Source organism: Benincasa hispida, chromosome 11 (genome assembly GCF_009727055.1).
Source record: "Benincasa hispida cultivar B227 chromosome 11, ASM972705v1, whole genome shotgun sequence".
In the NCBI taxonomy this organism is placed as follows: Eukaryota; Viridiplantae; Streptophyta; class Magnoliopsida; order Cucurbitales; family Cucurbitaceae; genus Benincasa; species Benincasa hispida.
Window position 1 is genome coordinate 56,726,068 of NC_052359.1, and position 20,564 is coordinate 56,746,631.

A 20,564-nucleotide genomic window follows, 5' to 3' on the forward strand; every position below is an offset into this window, starting at 1 on the left:
TCCTCTATTAAACAACGATTTATAGTCCAACTAATAAACCATGTCCCTCTCGGCCATGAGAGGGCGGGGTCCCTTTGTTTAAGACTAGGAATCAGTACTTAAGAGAACAACCTGTCTATTAACCCTAAGACAAGTAGGAGTGAATTTCATCTTGTAGGACTATATCCCTAGCTATCTATCTGGTCTTATCTAAAAATGGGAGACTTGTCGAGCGGTGCTATTGAACTACTCTCACCTATGCAGATCAAAGGATAATCTTGAATAAACATGAGTTCAATTAAGATTGAGTTACCTTAGGTCATCGAATTGAAATAGTCAGTTTTAATAGTGAACAGTCGTTATAAAGAAAAGTGACTATTTTGTGGTATGGTTTTATGCAAAACTCTTTTGCATAGGATGCTTCTACTTGTATGTCTCTACATGAATGATTTTAGGATCACGTCATTTGTATCATTACACAAAGAAGGCCACATCCATATTGTCCATAGGATGAAGTACCCAATCTCATCCGTATACTTATAGATCTTATTGGCTATATACTATAACTTGATCCTCTTTTATGTTTCTACATAGAGTTACAATATGAAGTACCCAATCTCATCCGTATACTTATAAATCTTATTAGCTATATACTATAACTTGATCCTCTTTTATGTTTCTACATAGAGTTACAATATTCATGCAATAGTCATGGATTCATTTATTTTGATTTTTATTACTTAATGCAATTTCAATAACACTTTTATTAAATAAAAACTTCAATAATACTTTCATTGATCAATAGAATATATTTCCATGATTATGAATTGTGAGTTTTTAGGACATTCCCAACATTCCAGTTTCACTAACAACTCTTTCTCTTCTTGCAAGGCTCGAGAATCGTGCTCTAGTAGTGCTTTTTCTCTTAACAAGGGCACTACTCTCATCATACAGTATCTTCTTTAGATTAAACTTGGCCTCCTCTAGACGTTGGTTTTTACTTGTTTGAGTCGAGTGAAAGGAAAATGATGACTGAAACTAATTATACTTCTCTACGATTCGAAAATATTTATATACGAGGGGAGAGGTTGGCACCACAAATGTCGAAAATGGCTTCGATTATCTCATGAGTTTATTTCTCTAGACAAAGGACCTCATCGAGAAGGGTACACATGCTTTTCTTATGTGCAGTCTCTCAAATGGCTAAGATCGTGTGATATCGAACATCAGAAACTACGTCGGTAGCACAAAACTTGGATACTTCAGAAACAACCAGGTGTGCCATTTTATTCACATGTCTTGGGAGCTCCTTGGTCGTAAGAGGACAAGCCAGAGGTGAAATTGTGCCAATAGGGGGCTCAGAGCTACTAGTACGGACAAATGCAGGTTCACGGCCACCTGAACTTACCAGGGCTTTTGAAGCTTCTCCAGGTTGTAAGACTTTCTCTACTAAAGGCACATTGGAGCAACCAGTTTCCTTGATTATGGGATTTGAAGCCTCGACATTTCCAACATATACTGTCTCTTTGGCATGAGGGATGTCATCAGAGATAACATGAACTTGATAAGGTTATTGCACAGGGTTCACTGGCAACACTTCAGAAGTATCAATTCTCTCAGCGGTTTAGTCAACAGCAAAAGGCCCCATTAAAGATTCTTTGCTTTATGGCTACACGATTCTTTGAAGAGAGTTGTTTAGGGGTGACTACAAAAAAGAAAGGAAAAAAAAAGTGTAAACCATATAGTCAAAGAAATGAGATGAGAGATTTTAGGGGGGGGGGGGAAAGGAATGGGCAATTATACCAATAGGTTGAGGACTTTAGGACCATTTGATCGTTCTGATCCCTCTAAAAAAAGTCATTATCCAACGCCTTGTGTTTCTTGAAGGGTCTTTTCCAGTGATGATCACTAGTGCTACTATGATTATCCTCTTTGATTGGGTTTGAAGCATCTTTCTACAAGATCATCGTTGTCTCTTCAATCAAACAAATTTGTTTGTCTCCTTGGATGGCCACTTTAACTTTGGGTAGTTTGGGTGGTGTTGAAGGAGGAATGGCACTGGTCACTAAATGGTGTCGGTGTTATCTTCAAAGTAATTTTTGTGTTTCTTGGTTGGGTTGGGTTGGGTTCATTTTTTAATAAGGGTTATTTGGGTTGAAGAAATATACAACCCAAACAATTGGGTTAGTTCTAAAAGTCTTTCAACCCAACCCAACCCATAAACACCCTTAATTCTATAGTCCGAGCATTCCCACATTGGGAAGATAGGTAACCTGATCGCATGCTAGAGAAATAACTGGACTTTAAGAAAGATAGATCTCTGCCATCAGTCATGCGCTCGTGCCTACTTCTATTTTCAATATTCACGTGCCATTGAATGTTGGCGCCGCTATGGATCAGTTCCTGTGCTTCGTACTCGTCAAAGTAGATCGAGCCACCTTCGTTAGAAAAGTTGGTCATTTTTAGACCCCGAATGGCTACAAGGAGTGGGGTAATGTCTATTAAAATAGTGGGCTAGCCAACCGTGGACATAGAGCATAGGGAAGTGAAAGTCCATGTGTCCAATTGGGTTAGAAGCCTCCGTTATCACCCTAGGCCGTGGTATATATTGGCCAAGACTGGAACAACAAGAATATAGACAGTCTCTTAGCCATCAAGCTAGGAATTCTAAAAACTCCAGGGTGAAGGTAACCTCCCTGTTGTGGGAACACAGAAAGACATAACCAACAAGATAGAAAGGCGGCCAAATATGTTTTATCCTTCAAGCCGTCTCCTATCTCTAGCTCCGCAAATAGCATATTTTCCCTGCTCGACCAATCTTGAAACGTGATCTTTGTACCACCAGGATTTTGTGTAGACCGGGAGTGAGAGGCTTTATTTTGCTTCCGTGTAATAGGCTTATCATATCTTCAAGCCCCTAGAAACACAAAAGAAATCCATAAGCTAATGGACACTAAGGAATTGTTCTTAGAATGTGTCGTGCGATTTTCTCTCTGCAAACACACTATTGAATAATATGCCTGAAAAAAGTGTTCACAGGTTTTAGACAGATACATCTCTTTGTCATGATAGTTAGTTAATTCTTTAAGAGAAGGAATCACCTCCTCATAGAAGCTTCCCCTGATGGGAAGACCCCGAAATGACCATAGGTCCCATAAAGAAATCGATAATTCGCTTGCCATGGTATGATAAGTGTTAGTTGAGGGACATCAAGCTTCACAAAGGACTTAAACTACGTCCCTATTACAATCTTTGTGTACAGAGAAGCCATCACTGCGCCAAATAGACTGACATTATAAAGGAACCACTCATTTGGTCTGACTACAAAGTCAAGCCACTCCCGGTAGTAGTTGGTAAAATTGAATTCTCATATTAAAGACAAAACAAAAAAGCAAAGAAGAGAAAAAAAGAAAAAGAAGATAAAAGAAAAAGAAAGAAAAAATCGTGAAAAAAAAGAAGAAAAAGAAAAACAAATAGGGAAAAAGAAGTGGAAGAAAATAAAAAAAATATATATATATATATGTACAAAAACCCGTGAAGCAAGAAGAAAAAGTGGGGGGGGGGGAAGAGAGAGAGAAGAAAAAAATTCAGAAAAGAGAAGTTAAGAAAAAAAAGATAAGACAAAGAAAAGGGAACCAAAATGCCCATTTTTTTCCTTTCCTCCGTACCGCCGCCACCCTATCTTTCTCTCTCTAACCGGCGGTTCACTCCTCTATCACTCATACTTTCTAACTCCGGCTACGAGCCAACATCCACCATCATCTGCGGCAGACATCGCTGCCCACTGTCACCGTGATGTTTAAAGATGAAGATTGTAAAAAATAAATAAATTTAAGGAAAGAAAACGACAAAATACGAAAGCAAAGTCAAGCAATTGAGTTTTCGACAATGGCGATACTTACGACGGCGGAAGAAGTCGATACTGTCATCGCCCAACTCCGATATAATGGTGCCCCACCTATCCATAAGCAAACGAGAAAAAACAAAAGCAAAGTCGAGCAATTGAGTTTTTTTACAATGGCGATGCTTATGGCGGCGGAAGAAGTCGATACTGTCAACGAACGCCCAACTCTTGTATAATGGTGTCCCACCTCTCGTGATATATATATATATATATATAAGAGAGAGAAGGAAAAAGATGAGGTGAGGAAAAGAGAGCAGAAGAAGCCAAACAGAAAAAAAGGTGGAAGAAGAATAGCAGAAGCAAAATAAATAGATACAAATAATAAGAAAAACACCACATGAAAAGAAGTCCTTTGCCAATGAAACCTATCGGATGATGGCGTTGGAAGAAGGATAGAGTATATGTAGAAGATTACCAAGGAAATATCTTTTGGTACAAATCTCAACCTAATTTGATTTCCTTAATGTTTGTCAACTCCAAATTCTGATTTTTAGTTGATTTTGGATAGGGGTGTTAAAAAAACCCGATGACCCGAAAAAATCGAGCAATCCAATCCAACTCGTGTGGTTTGATTTGTATCAACTCATTTGAGTTGGGTTTGGTTCAAATAAATGAAATTTTTATGGGTTGGGTTGGTTCATGAGTTTACCTAATATAACCCAAACCAACTCGAATCAATCCAAATTTATTATTAATTTAAGTATATATATTACTTATAACACAATTATTTATACATATATTGATTTTAATTTTATTTAATTCTAACATTTTTTGAATAATTTATTATTTAACAATTCTTAAAAGTAGTTTCTTTGCACTTTAGAAATAAAATTTCCACTACAAAAATTGAAATTGAGTGGTTAATCTTAATTCAATATATGAAAATAATTAAACTAGATTTTTGCATATTTATGTTTTGTTTCTTTTTAGAACAAAATTTTATATAAATGACCCGATTAACCCGAACCAACCGAACCCAACCCAAATATTCCATGGTTGAGTTGGGATGGGTTTATTTTTTAATAAAGGTTATTTGGGTTGAAGAAATTTACAACCCGAACAATTGGGTTGGGTCTAAAGTCTTTCAACCCAACCCAACTCATGAACACCCTATTGGACATTCAAATTTCTATTTGGCTTTGATTTGGACTCAAATTGGATTTGGAGAACTAAAATTTGATGATATTCCCAATTTTATCCCAAATACAGATTTTATCTCCAAGTCAAATTAAGTTGCAGATATGACCTACAATTTATCTTAAATTTAGATTGAGGGCATAGTCTAGATTTTATTTTAAGGTAAAACAGAGTGAAATTCAAATTTCATCTCTAAATTTGATATATCAAATAAAGCCAAAATCAAGAATAAGTTACTTGTATCTTGGTTTCAATTTTATTTGAAATTGAAATTTGATCATATTCTAAATTTTATCTATAGTTCAAATAAGTTTAGCTATTATCCTTAATCCAAGTCAAATTGGAAGGTAAAAATTTCACGAAATTTGGCTATATTTCAAATATTTTTCAAAATCAAATTTAAATCGAAGATAAAATATCAAATTGATGTAAAATTCAAATTCGTACATCTTCCAAGTTTTATATTAAATTCACCCAAATTTAGGTTCCTATCCTTATTTTCAAATCAAATTGTGGATAAAATCTCAAATTAAAATTATACTATATTCTAAATTTTATCCCAAATGTGAGTTAAACTTATGTACTAAATTCATAGTTTGACTGACAATTAAGATCAAATTCAATAATATATATATTCGAATTTTGATTCCAACTTTATATTTTTTTCAAGATTCATCCACCCTATGTACATCAATCTCGAAAAGGGGCATTTGTTTAATGATAAATTTTGGACTAATCACAGATTATCACGTCCGGATGAAGAAGTTCCAACATCAAATTTGGGACGAGTTGACATGTGTCACAAATTGAAGTTGTAGACAAATTTCAATGACGCCACGTGGTTTCATCATGATCTTGAATAAGATAAGATTAGTTTGACCCAATTTGATATTATTTGGGTTAAAGTCCAACTAAGACAAACAAAAAAAAGGGGGAAAAAAAAGTTGAATTTGACCCAAACGTTAAATAAAGTCCCAAACCAATAAACTTGGCCCAAAGGCCAAACCCATGGACCAACCCATGGACCAACCAAATCCAAATCCAACTAATTGGGCGCAAGATTCATGAACCAAGTCTAAGCCTACAAGACCCACCAGATAACCCTATAAATAAAATAGAGGAATTTTACATTCCAAAAAGCCTAGAGATAATTCACCAACAAGACTCTACAATTCTGAAGCTGCACACTTTCTTGGACACACTTTCTTGGAGACATAAGTCTTTGAATCACTCAGAAGACTCTACAATTCTGAAGCTGCACACTTTCTTGGGGACATAAGTCTTTGAATCAGGGATCAAGTGTGAATCAAAAAATCAAGTATTAGAGATCGAAAGAGATTGAACCACAACGCATCAAATCAACATCTACACCAACACAAACTCAAATTCAACTCCACGAGACAAGTTTATCTGTAAACCTCGTGCGAACAGTAATATAGTTAATATAAATATTTATTTTTATAAATCAATAATAATCAATTAAAATATTTACTTAATTTATTTTTACAATAAAAATATGATAAATAAATGCAATCATTTTTCCATCGTAAATCATTAATTAATTAGCCAATAATATCTTAAATATATCTAAATAGTAAACTATGATTAGTTAAATTTAATTAGTACCAAAATTGACTTCTTAATAATAATAATTGATTAATTTATTATAATTTGATTCTTCATTATGAACATAAAATCATTATTGATTATTTAGAATCAATTAATTATTTGTTGTTGATTAAATTTAATTAATTAATTAATTATTAATAAATCATATTTTTTTTGGTATTCTTTATTAATACATCATATTTTTATATCATATTTTTACTTTTTATATAACATATTGTTTATTAAAATATATTTTTTCATATTATTTAATTAAAATTAAAATTACTAATGTTGAACTTTATTCGATATACAAATCCTTAAGTATTATACTATAATTAATATGACGTTCATTAAATATATCAATGGATTAATTTTAATTATAAACGACTCAATTTTAAAATATTTATAATTAAAGTTATTATTAATTCTTAATAGATTAGTTTTTATCAATACATTGAAAGATATTTATTGTTTAATTTACAATTACATAAGATTTTCATGCTTAATTTCATAAATTAAATACGAACATAATTTTTGTTCATAAAATTCTAATAGCATTTGTAACGACCCTAGTTTCCTACTACATTCTAGGATACTACTTCATGCATAGGCTTAATCGTACAATTTCTTTTAAACCATCAAATACAAGAGCCAAACTTTTATTTACTAATGCTCAAACGAGCAAAGATATGAAAACATAATTAAATAATAATAAATAAACTAAGGCAACCTAAAATAAAATAATTTACTATTCGGGGTACCCCTAAACTCTACTAAAAACAAATGAAGGAAATTAAATAGTCAAATAATAAAATTGATATATTTTGTATAAAAGTGTAAGACTCATAACTCCTAAACCAGATTTCAAAACATGATACTATATGCGGAAGTAGAATGGCCAGGTGAATTATCAAAATCTTAGGGCAACCAGCAGTAAACCACTTACCTTAAACTGTCCTAAAACGAGACCTTAAGACAGTGGGTTGCCAAAAGGGAACCGACACTTACCCCGAACAGACAAAACGGTTGGAACCACCGCGATCCACGGCAATCCAAACCAGTGACAGGCAGACAGATGGCGTGGCTGGAAACAACGCGGCTCGCGACTTCAATGTTTGGTGGCTTCGTCTGCGTCGGGTCGACGGCGAACTCGCGCGGCTGACAACGGATCTGAGCTCGACGGCGCGGTCGACGCGGAAACGACGATCGGCGAAGAGGCTTGGTTGACGGCGAGCGGCAGCGACTGGAAGTGAAAGAGGGTTTTCTTTTTGCACGCATCCCAAGTACCCTCAATTTTTATAACCTACCTCCATCTTCCTTTTCCCAAATTAACCATTTATTTCTTTATTTTCTTTCTTTTTCTTTTTCTTTTTTCTTTTTTCTTTTTTCTTTTTTCTTTTTTTTGAACTTTGGGGCGTCATACTCTTCCCCCCTTTAATAAACTTTCGTCCTTGAAAGTTCTAATCGTGGAAGAGCTTTGAATGCAGTGCCCTCATCTCGTCCTCTCGCTCCCAAGTTGCTTCCTCAAACTAATGATTCTGCCACAAAACCTTCACCAGTGGCACCTCCTAGGTGCACAAAACTTTCACCTCCCTAGCCACAATTACGCGGGCTTCTCCTCGTAACTCAAGTTTTCATTCAGTTGCAAAGGGCTCAAATTCCACCACGTGAGACGGGTCCGTTAAATACTTCCTCAGCATGGAGACATGAAATACATTATGGACCACGGAGAGAGACAGTGGCAAGGCCAACCGGTAAGCCACATCGTTGACCTGCTCCAAGATCTTGAATGCCCCTACAAAACGCGGACTTAGCTTACCCTTCTTCCCATTCTCAAGACACCCTTCATCGGCGCCACTTTCAAGAACACCTTGTCACCTGCTTTGAACTCCAGATCTTTACGCCTAACATCCGCATAACTTTTCTTTCTACTCTATGCCGCTAGCATTCTAGCCCTGATCTTCTGCATGGCTTCATTCGTCAACTCCGCTAATTCAGTCCCCACCAGTTTCCTCTCCTCAATCTCACCCCAGTAAACAGGAGACCTACGACCTCTGCCATAAAGAGCCTCAAACGGCGGTGCTAATGGTAGTCTGATAACTATTATTATAAGCAACTCTGCCAAATATAAGTGGGAGTCCCAACCCCCTGAGAATTTCAACGCACAAGCGTGCAACATGTCCTCCAATGTCTGATTTAAACGTTTTGTTTACCCATCAGTTTGTGGGTGAAACGCTGTACTGAAGTTCAACTGCGACCCTAAAGCTGTCTGGAGGTTCTTCCAAAAACTGGAGGTAAAACAAGGGTCCCTATCGGATACAATTGACACTGGCATACCATGCAACCTTACTATCTCCTTCATGTATAACTGAGCCCATTTACTTACCGCATACGTGGGCTTTACTGGAATAAAATGTGCCACCTTGGTGAGTCTGTCTATCACAACCCAAATCACTAAGAAACCTTTCACTGTCCTGGGCAACCCTGTAATAAAATCCATAGCCACGCTATCCCATTTCCATTATGGCACATCCAATGGTTGTAGCAAGCCTGCTATCTTCTGCCTCGGAACTTTCATCTGCTGACAGACTAAACATCTACTGACATATTCAGCTATCTCCCTTTTTATATTGGGCCACCAGTAATACCGCTTCACATCTTGGTATATTTTGATACTACCTGGGTACATCGAGAATGGAGAGTTATGAGCTTCTACCAACAGTTCCCCTTTCAAGCCATCATCTGTTGGGACGCACAACCGTCCCTGATATAAAAGACCCTTGTCCACTAACACAGAAAATTCACTTGCCTGACCCGACCCTACCTGACTACACTTCTGAACCAGGTTGGGATCACCCTGCTATGCATCAATAATTCGCTGCCTCAAGGTTGGTTGCACTGTCGACTGGGCTAGCTGCGAAGTGACTTCCCTCACTGCCACCGCAATCTCTGCTTATTCCAGATCTTTACATAACTGAACCTGCTTAGTGGTCAAGGCGGCCGAATGAGCTACCTTTCGACCGAGGGTATCGGCTACCACATTCGCCTTACTTGGATGGTAGAGGATCTCGCAATCATAATCCTTTACTAACTCGAGCCACCTGTGCTGCCTCGTGTTTAACTCTTTCTGGGTGAAGAAGTATTGCAGACTCTTGTGGTCGGTGAACACTTAGATCTTTTCCCCATACAAGTAGTGTCTTCAGATCTTCAGGGCAAACACTACCACTGCTAATTCCAAGTCGTAGGTAGGATAGTTGCGCTTGTGGTTCTTCAACTGACGGGAGGCATAGGCGACCACCCTACCATGTTGCATAAGCACACAACCCAAACCCTTCTTAGAAGCATTACTGTAGATCACGAAGTTCTTGGAGCCGTCTGGTACAGTGAAAACCGTGGCTAAAACCAACCTCTGCTTGAGGTCCTGAAAACTGTCCTAACAAGCTTTGCTCCAAACAAACAAAGCTCCCTTCTTGGTTAGCTGGGTCAACGTCGTGGCCATGTTGGAAAAATTCTCTACAGACCTACGATAGTATCCAGCCAATCCCAGAAAACTACACACCTCACTGACCGTTGTAGGACGGGGCCAATTGGTAACAGCCTCAATCTTAGCTGGATCCACTGAAACCCCGTCCTTTGACACCACGTGCTCAAGGAAAGACACCTTCCATAGCCAAAACTTGCACTTATAAAACTTTGTGTATAGTTTGTTTTCCCTCAGTGTTCCTAGGACCTTCCTAAAATGTTCCTCATGTTCCCCCTCTATCTTGGAGTATACTAAAATGTCATCAATAAAAACGATTACAAAGGCGTCTAGGAAGTCCTTGAACACCCAGTTCATCAAATCCATGAATACCGCCAGAGCATTGGTCAGACCAAAAGACATTATAATGAACTCGTAATGCCCGTATCTAGATCAGAATGTAGTCTTCGGAATATCACTGTCCCTGATCCTCAACTGATGGTAACCTGATCGTAGGTCAATCTTGGAAAATACGGTAGCACCCTATAGCTGGTCAAACAGGTCATCGATTATAGGAAGTGGGTATTTATTCTTAATGGTCACCTTATTCAACTCCCTGTAGTGTATGCATAAACGTAATGACCCATCCTTTTTCTTCACAAACAACACCGGTGCACCCCACGAAGAAAACATTGGGTCGAATGAACCCTTTATCAAGAAGTTCCTGCAATTGAACCTTCAATTCTTTCAATTCTGCCAGAGCCATTATGTACGGAGCTTTGGATATAGGAATAGTGTTCAATAGTAAAATCAATCTCCCTTGGTGGAGGAAATCCCGGAAGTTCTTCCAGAAACACATCGAGATAATCCCTCACAACTAGTTCAGAGGTTAGTGCAACCTTGGTTTCCCTTGTGTCAACTACACTAACCAAGATACTCCAAACACCTTGGTTAATCAATCTCTTGGCCTTAACCGCTTAAATCACCTTGGGGAAAACTACTGTCCTGACCTCTTTGAACTTAAAGCTGGCTTATATAGGGGGTTAAAATTCACCTTCTTACGAGAACAGTCTATCCTAGCATGGTTGGTATCCAACCAATCCATGCCCAGAATTACATCGAAATCACGTATGTCTAATACTATCAGAGTCACATCAAAGGTGCGGTTTACTATTTCTAACTGACATGCTTTTATCTTTTCACTTGCTATCATAATTTCTCTTGACGGTGTAGACACTGACAAAACATGGCCCAAAGGTTCCAAAACTAACATGGCACGCTTTACGAATAACGAATAAATGAAAGAGTGCGATGAGTCAGAGTCAAACAACGTCAAGACATAGTGTCCCAAGATTGAGAGCGTACCTGTCACCACTATTCCCGAGTGCTCAACTTCCCGGCGACTGGTGACATAGACCCGACCCTGCTGCTGCTATCGATTTGAACTACCCTAAAACGAACTTGGGGGCTGACCCCCACACTTCCAGAACTACTACTGGGGCATTGGTATGCCATATGCCCTATTTGCTTACATCTGAAGCATGTTCTTGTGTCAATCAGACAACATCCTCAATGACGCTTCCTACATGACTTGCATACCGACCTTTCCCTCCAAACTCCTCCTGAAGTCGTAGCCTATCGTTTGGCATGCCTTACTGACCTGTTTGTACTCTAGACCTTCTGCGGGGGTCCCGGAGCCTTCTACTTAACCTTCCTCTTCTGGTCGGGGCCCGGTTCCTCTGTTAAGGACTTCAGGAACTCTATCCCTGAAGGACAACCCGTGCTGTCGCTTGGAAGGCTGCGGTGTAGGTGGGAGGCTCCAAGGCTTGCATAATGCCTCGCACCCTGTCTCAGAGTCCTTGTACAAACCTTTCAACCCTATTTGCTTCGGTAGACACTAGGCTAGGTGCAAAACAAGACAATTTGTCAAACTCCTCTTTATACTCTTCTACTGTCATGGTTCCTTGCTTCAAGTTCATGAACTCAACCTACTTGTTGTACCTCACATGAGCAGAGAAGTACTTCTCATAAAACCACTCCTTGAACTGATCCCATGTGGCTTGCCCTCCACCGGCTTCTATCATTTTCTCAGCCGAGTGCCACCAGCGCTTGGCATTGTCGATGAGAACGAAAGCGGCATACTGCAGCTTTTGCTCCTCTAGACACCTCATGTATTGGAAGATCCCCTCAACAGTGGACAATCACAGTTCTACATTTGTGGGGTCTTTCAGGGATCCATTAAACGTCAGGGGATCATACTTCTTGAAATCTCGCAGGTATCCAGCTTCCAACGAAGGACCTGCCACGATCCGACTCGTGGCCCTATCCTGATTCTGAATTGGTGGTAACAGGATTGATGAGGATGGCGCCTGCTGTGACTGTACGTGTTGGGCGATCTGCTCGGCCACCATGCCCCTTAGCTGTCCCACCACGACTTGTGTGATGACGTTCCCAATAGTTGTAGCCATAGCCGTATATTCTACTGGAATTTCTAAGGACGACGGTCTTGGTGGGGGCACAGTCGAAGCTCGAGGCCGCTTCTTGGTCTGACCCTCTGCCAGGTTGACCTAGAGGGATCATGAAGTGGTGGGTCACGCACCTCTTGGCTCTGCACCTCGGGTTCTTACAGGTCGAGGTCCTGCTCTCCAACTACCTTCCTGCCTCGACTGCCCCTTCTTCTAGGTCGTGGTGTCATACCTGGTGACCACACGTAGCACTTTAATACACACGAGTAGGGTAAACCATCAAACGACAGCACACAAGTAGGATTTCATGTATATATATATTTCCCTAAAGGTTTTAAAACAACATACCTGCTGGTTGACGACAGAACACAAGTAGGATTTCATGTATATATATATATTTCCCTAAAGGTTTTAAGAATTTCATTTTTTCTTTTTGCACGCATCCTAAGGACCCCTAATTTTTATAACCCTACCTCCATCTTCCTTTTCCCAAATTAACCATTTATTTATTTTATTTATTTATTTATTTATAACTTTGGGGCGTCACAACATTTTCTATGCATAACTAAATACAGTTATTTTTTATTCCCATATATCCTATTCTCAAGCATATTTTATTTACAAGTACCTTTGAAATCTTAAACCAAATGACTATTATTCTCATTCTTTTTTTATTTTTTTATTTTTTTTAATTTTGAGTGTAGTCAATAAATTAATCAATTAGTGGACCAATATCAATGTAACAAAATCAATATAACCATTTATTTATTTTAATAAAATAATATTAATTTATTAAAAATTTACTTAATTATTTTGTAACAAACAACAAAATTGTTAAATAAATGTAATTACTTATTTACATTCACTATTAATTAATTAGCTGACAATATCTTACATATATCTAATTGGTTAATTAAGATTAGTTTAATTACATCAGTACAATTTTTTCTCAAAGAGAAAGTAAAAAATTCAGTTTCAATAATTATAATGAACTCTTCGTTGTCCTTTTTTTTTTTTTTTTTAATAATTTTTTAAATATCAGTTTTAATTAAATAATTAATTATTAGCATATATAATTTCAATACATTTCCCTAACAGTTCTCTTTCATCATCCACATATCATATTTTATTTTATTTTTCTTATATTTACTTTTTCAAATATATTTCTTTATATTATTTAATTGAAACTAGTTGATTCTTGTTTAATATCGAACTCTAATAAACTAAAATTAAATAATCGACTTTAACAAATATTAAATAATCGACTGCAATAAATTAAAAATTAAAATATCTATTATATTAAGTAAATAATCATAAACTTATTTAATTCATTTTTATTGATAAAAATATATTAAATTAATGTACTTAAGAACGTGTATTCACTAGAGTCAGTACCATTCAAATTAACTTAGTAGAAAGAAGTATTATTCTTTTAAGCGTACTTACAATCAAGTATCTAATTTTGAAATAATTATTTTACTATTTACTAATTAATTTATTTGAGTACCTGATTGATTTTGTTTTAATCTTTTCACCATTTCATTAACTATTCCATTAATGTCATACGAGTTATCCAAATTAATTTCATAAAAATCAACACAAACATAAATTTTTCTATTTTTTTCATTTAAACAGATAATTCGTTTCACATTTTAATTTATAACCAAATACAAACTCAAAATTTTATAGGATAATTGTAATTGGTAACATTTTTAGGAATAATAACAAAATGTATAACATTATTTAAAAAATTGCAAATATAGCTATCGTTGATAGACTTTTACCAGTGATATAGTCTAGATTCCTACCAATAATATGGTCTATTACTGATAGATTGTTTATATTTGGTTATATTTGTAGTTTTTTTTACATTATGTTATATCTGTTAATATTTTGGGTCTAATGTCTATATTTGCAATTGTCCTTAATTTCTAATAAAATCTTATTTTGAGAGACTTTTTTTGTACCTATGATCAAAGGGTGTTTATGATTGATGATGTGTATCGTAATCTTATCGCGATGGTTATGCCATAAAGATGTTTACGGCATTGGAGTTATAATACACATGTCATTTCCAATACAATATATTAAAAACGATATTCTATGACGTAATGAGAAGGTTATATTTCATATATTTATAAGGAGTAGCTAATCAAAGATATGAGAGGGGGTCATCATACCAAAAAGGAAAAAAAAAGCTCCAATTTATTTATAGGATGTGGAGAAATTGCGCTGTTACGCGCAACACTTGATCGCAAGTTCCACAGAACTTCAGTCTACAAGGCTCCCTCTCTCCCATTCCATCTCATAAATTCATAATTTCCTCAATCAGAAACAATTCTTTCATTCGCCAATTCGATCCTTCGTCTTCGTTGAGATAACAAAAGAAGCAAAAACCCTACCTCCGACCTGCGATTTCCCACTGATCTCTGCTCTTCACCAATGGAGTTTTGGGGTAACTTCCTCAATTCCCTTTACTCATCTGCTTTCTTCGATATATATTTTTTTTGTTTCCTCTGCTCTTCTTCTTCATTGGGTCCTGTTTAGGTATTCATACGGTAGATAACAGTAGAACAGTACATTAGCTTAAGGAATGAGCGGTCATTTCCCCCCTTCTTCTGGGTTTAGTTTAGGCTACCTGTTCATGCACTGGGTTCTTGCTATCATTTAATTGTTAATGCTGTCTTTTCATGTCGTTGCAAAGTAAAACATGGGAGTATATTCGATTTTAACTGATATTGTGTTGTATTAACTTCGTCCCACTTGAAGTTTTTTATGTGGTGCGAATTTGAATGTTACGATACTGAATGGAGAAGATACTTGAAACGATTGTAGATTCGCTTCTCTTTACAAATAGTGATGTTGGACGTGGGTTGTTTGAAATTTGATGTGCACGGTTAATTTACATGGGTTCTGTATATAGGATTAATTTGAGCTGCTATTGCCGCCTGATGATTTCAGACTTCGTAATTGTTTGTTGCTTATAACTATCTTGCTGGAGATGAGAGATCAACAAAATAGTTTCTGCTGGAATCAAGAGTGGTTTGTATGCCATGTGCTCGGTATTTCCTAGTGGATATGTTGGAGTCATGTGCTCAGTTCTCTTACATGTCGATTAACCTAGTTGAAGCACATTAGTATATGCATGTTCAATTATGTGGTGATTCTACGTTTTCCCACGAACTAGTGTTATTGTTATGTCATGCAGGTGCTGAGGTTAAAGCTGGAGAACCTCTCTTGGTGAGTCCCGGAGAGGAGAAGTTATTGCATCTATCGCAGGTATCATATGTGAGCTAGTTTGTTGATCTGTTCGTAAGAAATCTGTAGGGCAGTCATTGAGTTATATATTCTCCACAGGCCTGTCTTGGAGAGTCCAAGAACAAAGGAAGTGAACAGGTTTTCCTATATGTCAAGGTCGGCAATCAGAAGCTTGTTCTGGGGATACTATCCTCAGAGAAATTCCCACAAGTGTCGTTTGATCTGGTGTTTGACAAAGAATTTGAGCTATCTCATAATTGGAAAAATGGAAGCGTGCACTTTACAGGATATACGAGTTTCCTTCCAGAAGAATATCCTTTCTCTAAATTCTTAAGGCCCATGTTGATTTGGTTATTGGTTTTTAGTTTTTAAAAATTAAGTTCATAAACACTACTTCTATCCCTAAGTTTCTATGTATTATTATCCCTTTCAACTAGAGTTTTCAAATACCAAGTTAAGTTTTGTAAACTAAAAGACAATTTTTAAAAAATTTGTTTTTTGTTTTTAGAATTTGACTAGGAATGCAAGTTTTTCTTTAAGAAGGGTGAAAATCATAATTGAAAAATTAGGAGGAAGCAAAAATAAATTTAAGAAACAGAAAACTAAAGACGAAATTGTATCGAACGGGCCTAAATAATTTTAGTTTTATTTTTAAACTTAATTTTCATACTATTTAGTTTAATTGCTTGATTTGCATTTTCTGTGTTGTTTTCTTGACTAGTTTGAGTTTTTTTCATTGCCACGGAGGAATCTTCTTGTAAGTTGTTTCTCAATGTGTTGTCACTGGTACTTCCTTTTTATTTTATTTTTGAACTAATTAATAAGTGTTCTCGATTGATGCTATTTTTCAATTTCAGATACTGATTCGGAAGAGGGTTTTCCTCTAGCTGCCATTGACAATGGTGATGTTTACTCTCGAGTATTGCCATCTGCATTTGTCATTTAAATAAACTTTGTGACATAGGCTATTATACTTTGGTGCAGGAAAGCAAGAGCTAGAGACTAAGAAAGATGCAAAGCCTGATACTTCTGGAACCAAGAAAAAAGTGCAGATTGTAGAACCAAACAAAGGTGGCTCTAATTCAATTATTGACAGTAAGAAGAATAAAGACAGTTCTGATGAAGATGATGACGAGGATGAAGAGAGCACGGATGATGAGGTACTTGTAGATGTTGTTTTACTTCTAAGTGTGAAAAATTATTTTTGAGAATACATGAGACAAGGAAGGGAGCAAAACTAATTAATTTAGCTTTTCTCATTTTCATTGTTCGAAGCAATATAACAACTTGAAATCAATAGCATTTTGGCTTATTAGGCATATTACTTTTACATCTCAATAATTCCTTCACATCCAAAGGGGCATCATAATAATAGCATAGCTAGCCTATTAAAAAAGACCTGCCATCCGAGTGCTCTTTTTCCACAACTTGGATATTCCCTTACGTGGAGACAAACATCATACCTCCTAGACAGTTCACAGGTTCTTCATAAGGCACTATGCACATCAGAGCACTAGAGCTCCATGCTTTCCATGACAAGAAGTTTTTTTAATCTTGATTAGAAGAATGGCTATTCTTAAACAAATTTATTATTTTTATTTCTCTTAAAAAGATGTAGGAAAACAAAATCAATTTTATACTTCTAAATTTTGGGGTTGCATCAATTAAAACCCCCAAGTAATAATATTATCAATTTACTTTCATAAGTGAATCAGTTTAAACCTTCTCTTAGTGACTTGTAACTTTTCACGTTATGTCAAGTGCGGTAGTTTGACATCTGCTATCTTTGTCCTGTACAATGGTCATAACCACTGGAGGATTGTTCGTTCTGAGCTACTTGATATTCACAATGATCTAAGGCATATAAGGAAATTAGTATCATAGGATCTACTCTACCAACATGGCCATCGAACTTCAACTTTCTTTATCATCTGCGTTGGTTTCCTTAGAATGCAAATGAAGGTGAAGAAGATGATACTGATGATGATGAAAATGAGTTTTCTGGAGTTGATAGTGAAGACTCTGATGAGGAATCGGACGACAGTTTGGAAGAGGACGAGCAGACGCCAAAAAAGGTACAAGGCTGCAATCTTTCTCTCATTGTTGTTATTATTTTTGGGTAAGGAACCAAATTTTAATGGTGAGAAATGAAGTGAATCTTGATTGCGTTAAGCTAGATGTACTTTTCCCTTAATTGCTATTTCTTAAACAAATAATTGTTGGAACCCTTGAAGGCTGAAGCAAGCAAGAAGAGACCTTTAGATTCTGCTAATAAAACGGCTGCTCCTGATAAGAAGGCAAAACTCGTCACTCCTCAGAAGACTGGTTTGTTTCTTTTGTATTGCCTTTATATTGCTATATATGTGAAGTCGACCTGTGATTCTTATCATATTAGTTTTTCTTGCTTGGAATTCATGTTGTTTCATTCTTGTTATCCATAAGCATACTTTTGGAGGGGTTCAAATTCTTGAACTCTTAAACAAATTGCTAGGAATGGGAATTCTATTTTAAAATTTGAATTTACTTTTTCATTTTATATTATATATTTTTGCGACAGATGGCAAGAAAGGCGTTGCTCATGTAGCTACTCCTCATCCTTCAAAGAAGGCCGGGAAAATGCCCGCTGCTAATGACAAAAATAAACAGCAAACTCCCAAATCAGCTGGTGGCGCATTCCCTTGCAAAACTTGCAACAGGTAACTCTTGCTGCCTGTTTTTCTAACTGCATGGGGAATTAAAATTGCTAAACTTCAATTTAATCGCGGCAATAAACTTCATTGAAGGACATTTGGCTCAGAAACTGCGTTACATTCCCACACAAAAGCTAAGCACACAGCCGAGAAGTGACCGGATCAATATTTTAGGTGGAATATGCTGGTTTCATTACTGTGGGATTAACACAGCATGGATCCAGCTCAACCTGGCCAGTATATTAGATCAGAATTACGATACTGGATGGTTGTGAATTTTCTACCCCCCACCCTCTTGAAGTTCATTCTCTAAATATTCTGGTGTGATTTCAAATGTTATTATTATCATAAGCTTTAGTTCCTTGTGAAGGTTCCTTTCCGACATTGCGTGTGCTGTAGAATTTTTTTAGATCCAGTAGAATATTGTTTAATGTTACTTAGCTGGAGTTCTCTTTATTATTGCCTTCTCTCCTGTCCTTTTTTCTAATACAATAGTGGGATGAGGGGGATTGAACCTTCGATCTCTACGATGCAAGTTTATGTCAATTATTGTCGAGTTAAGCTTATTTTTGCTCGTCTGGATTAGCTCTTGATCTTAGTAGTTGGTGATAGTGATAGAAAGTTGGAGAGTTCTATTTGGACGATCAATTTTCTTAGGCTTTGTTTGATAGGAGGCTTTTGATGAAGACATTAGAAACGTCACCAGAAAGGTTAGTCTTGCTCAAGACCAAGCCAAGCCATGTTCAATTTTGGCTAGCATTTTTTAGATGTGGTTAAATTATATTTTGTTTTCAAAATTTGAAGAATGTAGAGAAAGTGCATTTACAAATGATCACATATAAGTTTTATCTTTATGAGTAACGATCTTACTTGAATAAGATCTGTTCTATACGGTTGTACTTGTTCTATAGATTGTAGTTTGTACAACCGTATCCTTGAATTCTCAAGTTTTATCTTTGAGTAGTAGGTTCAACTTTGCTTTTATGTAATATTCATTCCTTAAATTCTTCTTCGTGTTGGTTCTTTCTCCATGCACTACCCAAATTTTAAGATTTATTGTTGTTATTGAAAAATTAGGTGGATCTAACATATAATAAAATGTCAAGCACGATGTCACAAACAATATGTATGACAAGTGGGCAACATGAAAGTAAACAGAAAAATGAGAGATTGGTCAACTAGTTTGGAGCAAAAACACTTACACCTAGGGACAATGTGTCCGGTAGAACGAAGTTTCACTATAAAGAGTTTAGCAATTACAGTGAAAGTATTTACTTGATAGACTCTCTTCGATGACTCAGGTATAACTTCCTCTCCAATTTCAGCTTAGGTTCCCCCTAAGTTTGAGTTTCCATCACTTCCAAATAATGCTTCTTCAAGTTTTGTATGAGATACAACACACTTAGGCTTTCTCTAAAAGTGAGGTCCCCTCCAATTCATATTTTAACTCCCCTAAATATGAGTTCTCATCATCTTCATAGGCTCTCCTTAAATACAACATCAAATTGAACTATTAAAATACAATACATGGAGGTTAAGACTTACACAAATTCTAAGCTCAAAACTCTTGATATACATTTTTCTAATTAGGTGACTAACCTTAAAAATGAATAAGAGTACAATATAAATAAGGTTAGCTATGGGGATATATTTTTTGAGTGAATAAATATTCTTTACACAAAAATAAGGAAGACAGATGTGGAAATCTGCTAATCACGGATAGATATGGAAAAATTATTCTGTCGAATCTGCTGCCAGATATGTAACAATGTTAATAACAATGTCGTTGACATGTGCAACATGTTGCTCGAGTTTCTATGACTAAATCCCTCTCGGACGAGGGGAGGGTGTGGCGTCACATTGTTTAAGAACCGAAATCAGCCCTTAAGGGAGAAATTTATCTACTTACCCCTCCTTCGGATAGGTTTGTTGAGTCGGTGATCTGGCCACTCTCACCCATACAAATCAAAGGACCGTCAATCAAAGGACTGCCTTCATAGGCAGGAGTTCACAACTCACTCAGGATTCACATTATGTTACCTATGGTCATCCTGGTGAAATGT

The 20,564-nt window shown here is 36.5% G+C and overlaps 1 protein-coding gene and 1 long non-coding RNA gene across 4 annotated transcripts; one reads left to right on the plus strand and one right to left on the minus strand.

Moving 5' to 3' along the window:
* Nucleotides 1-5,950: 5,950 nt before the first annotated feature.
* On the minus strand, nucleotides 5,951-7,777 carry LOC120091616. Of its 3 annotated transcripts, none has more exons than XR_005485756.1 (2): nucleotides 7,637-7,777; nucleotides 5,951-6,301 (listed from the first exon to the last, which is right to left on the minus strand). It is a non-coding gene; the product is annotated as an uncharacterized LOC120091616 (long non-coding RNA). The 3 variants fall into 3 exon arrangements; XR_005485755.1 differs by having other exon boundaries at nucleotides 5,951-6,385; XR_005485754.1 differs by having other exon boundaries at nucleotides 5,951-6,430.
* Nucleotides 7,778-14,770: 6,993 nt separating this feature from the next.
* On the plus strand, nucleotides 14,771-19,047 carry LOC120091519 (histone deacetylase HDT1). The gene is made up of 10 exons (XM_039049597.1): nucleotides 14,771-15,008; nucleotides 15,762-15,832; nucleotides 15,911-16,122; nucleotides 16,555-16,568; nucleotides 16,669-16,713; nucleotides 16,796-16,971; nucleotides 17,761-17,886; nucleotides 18,046-18,136; nucleotides 18,369-18,507; nucleotides 18,595-19,047. The coding sequence occupies exons 1-10, from the start codon at nucleotides 14,996-14,998 to the stop codon at nucleotides 18,656-18,658; spliced, it is 951 nt and encodes a 316-aa protein (XP_038905525.1). The 5' UTR covers nucleotides 14,771-14,995; the 3' UTR covers nucleotides 18,659-19,047.
* The last annotated feature ends 1,517 nt before the right edge of the window (nucleotides 19,048-20,564 follow it).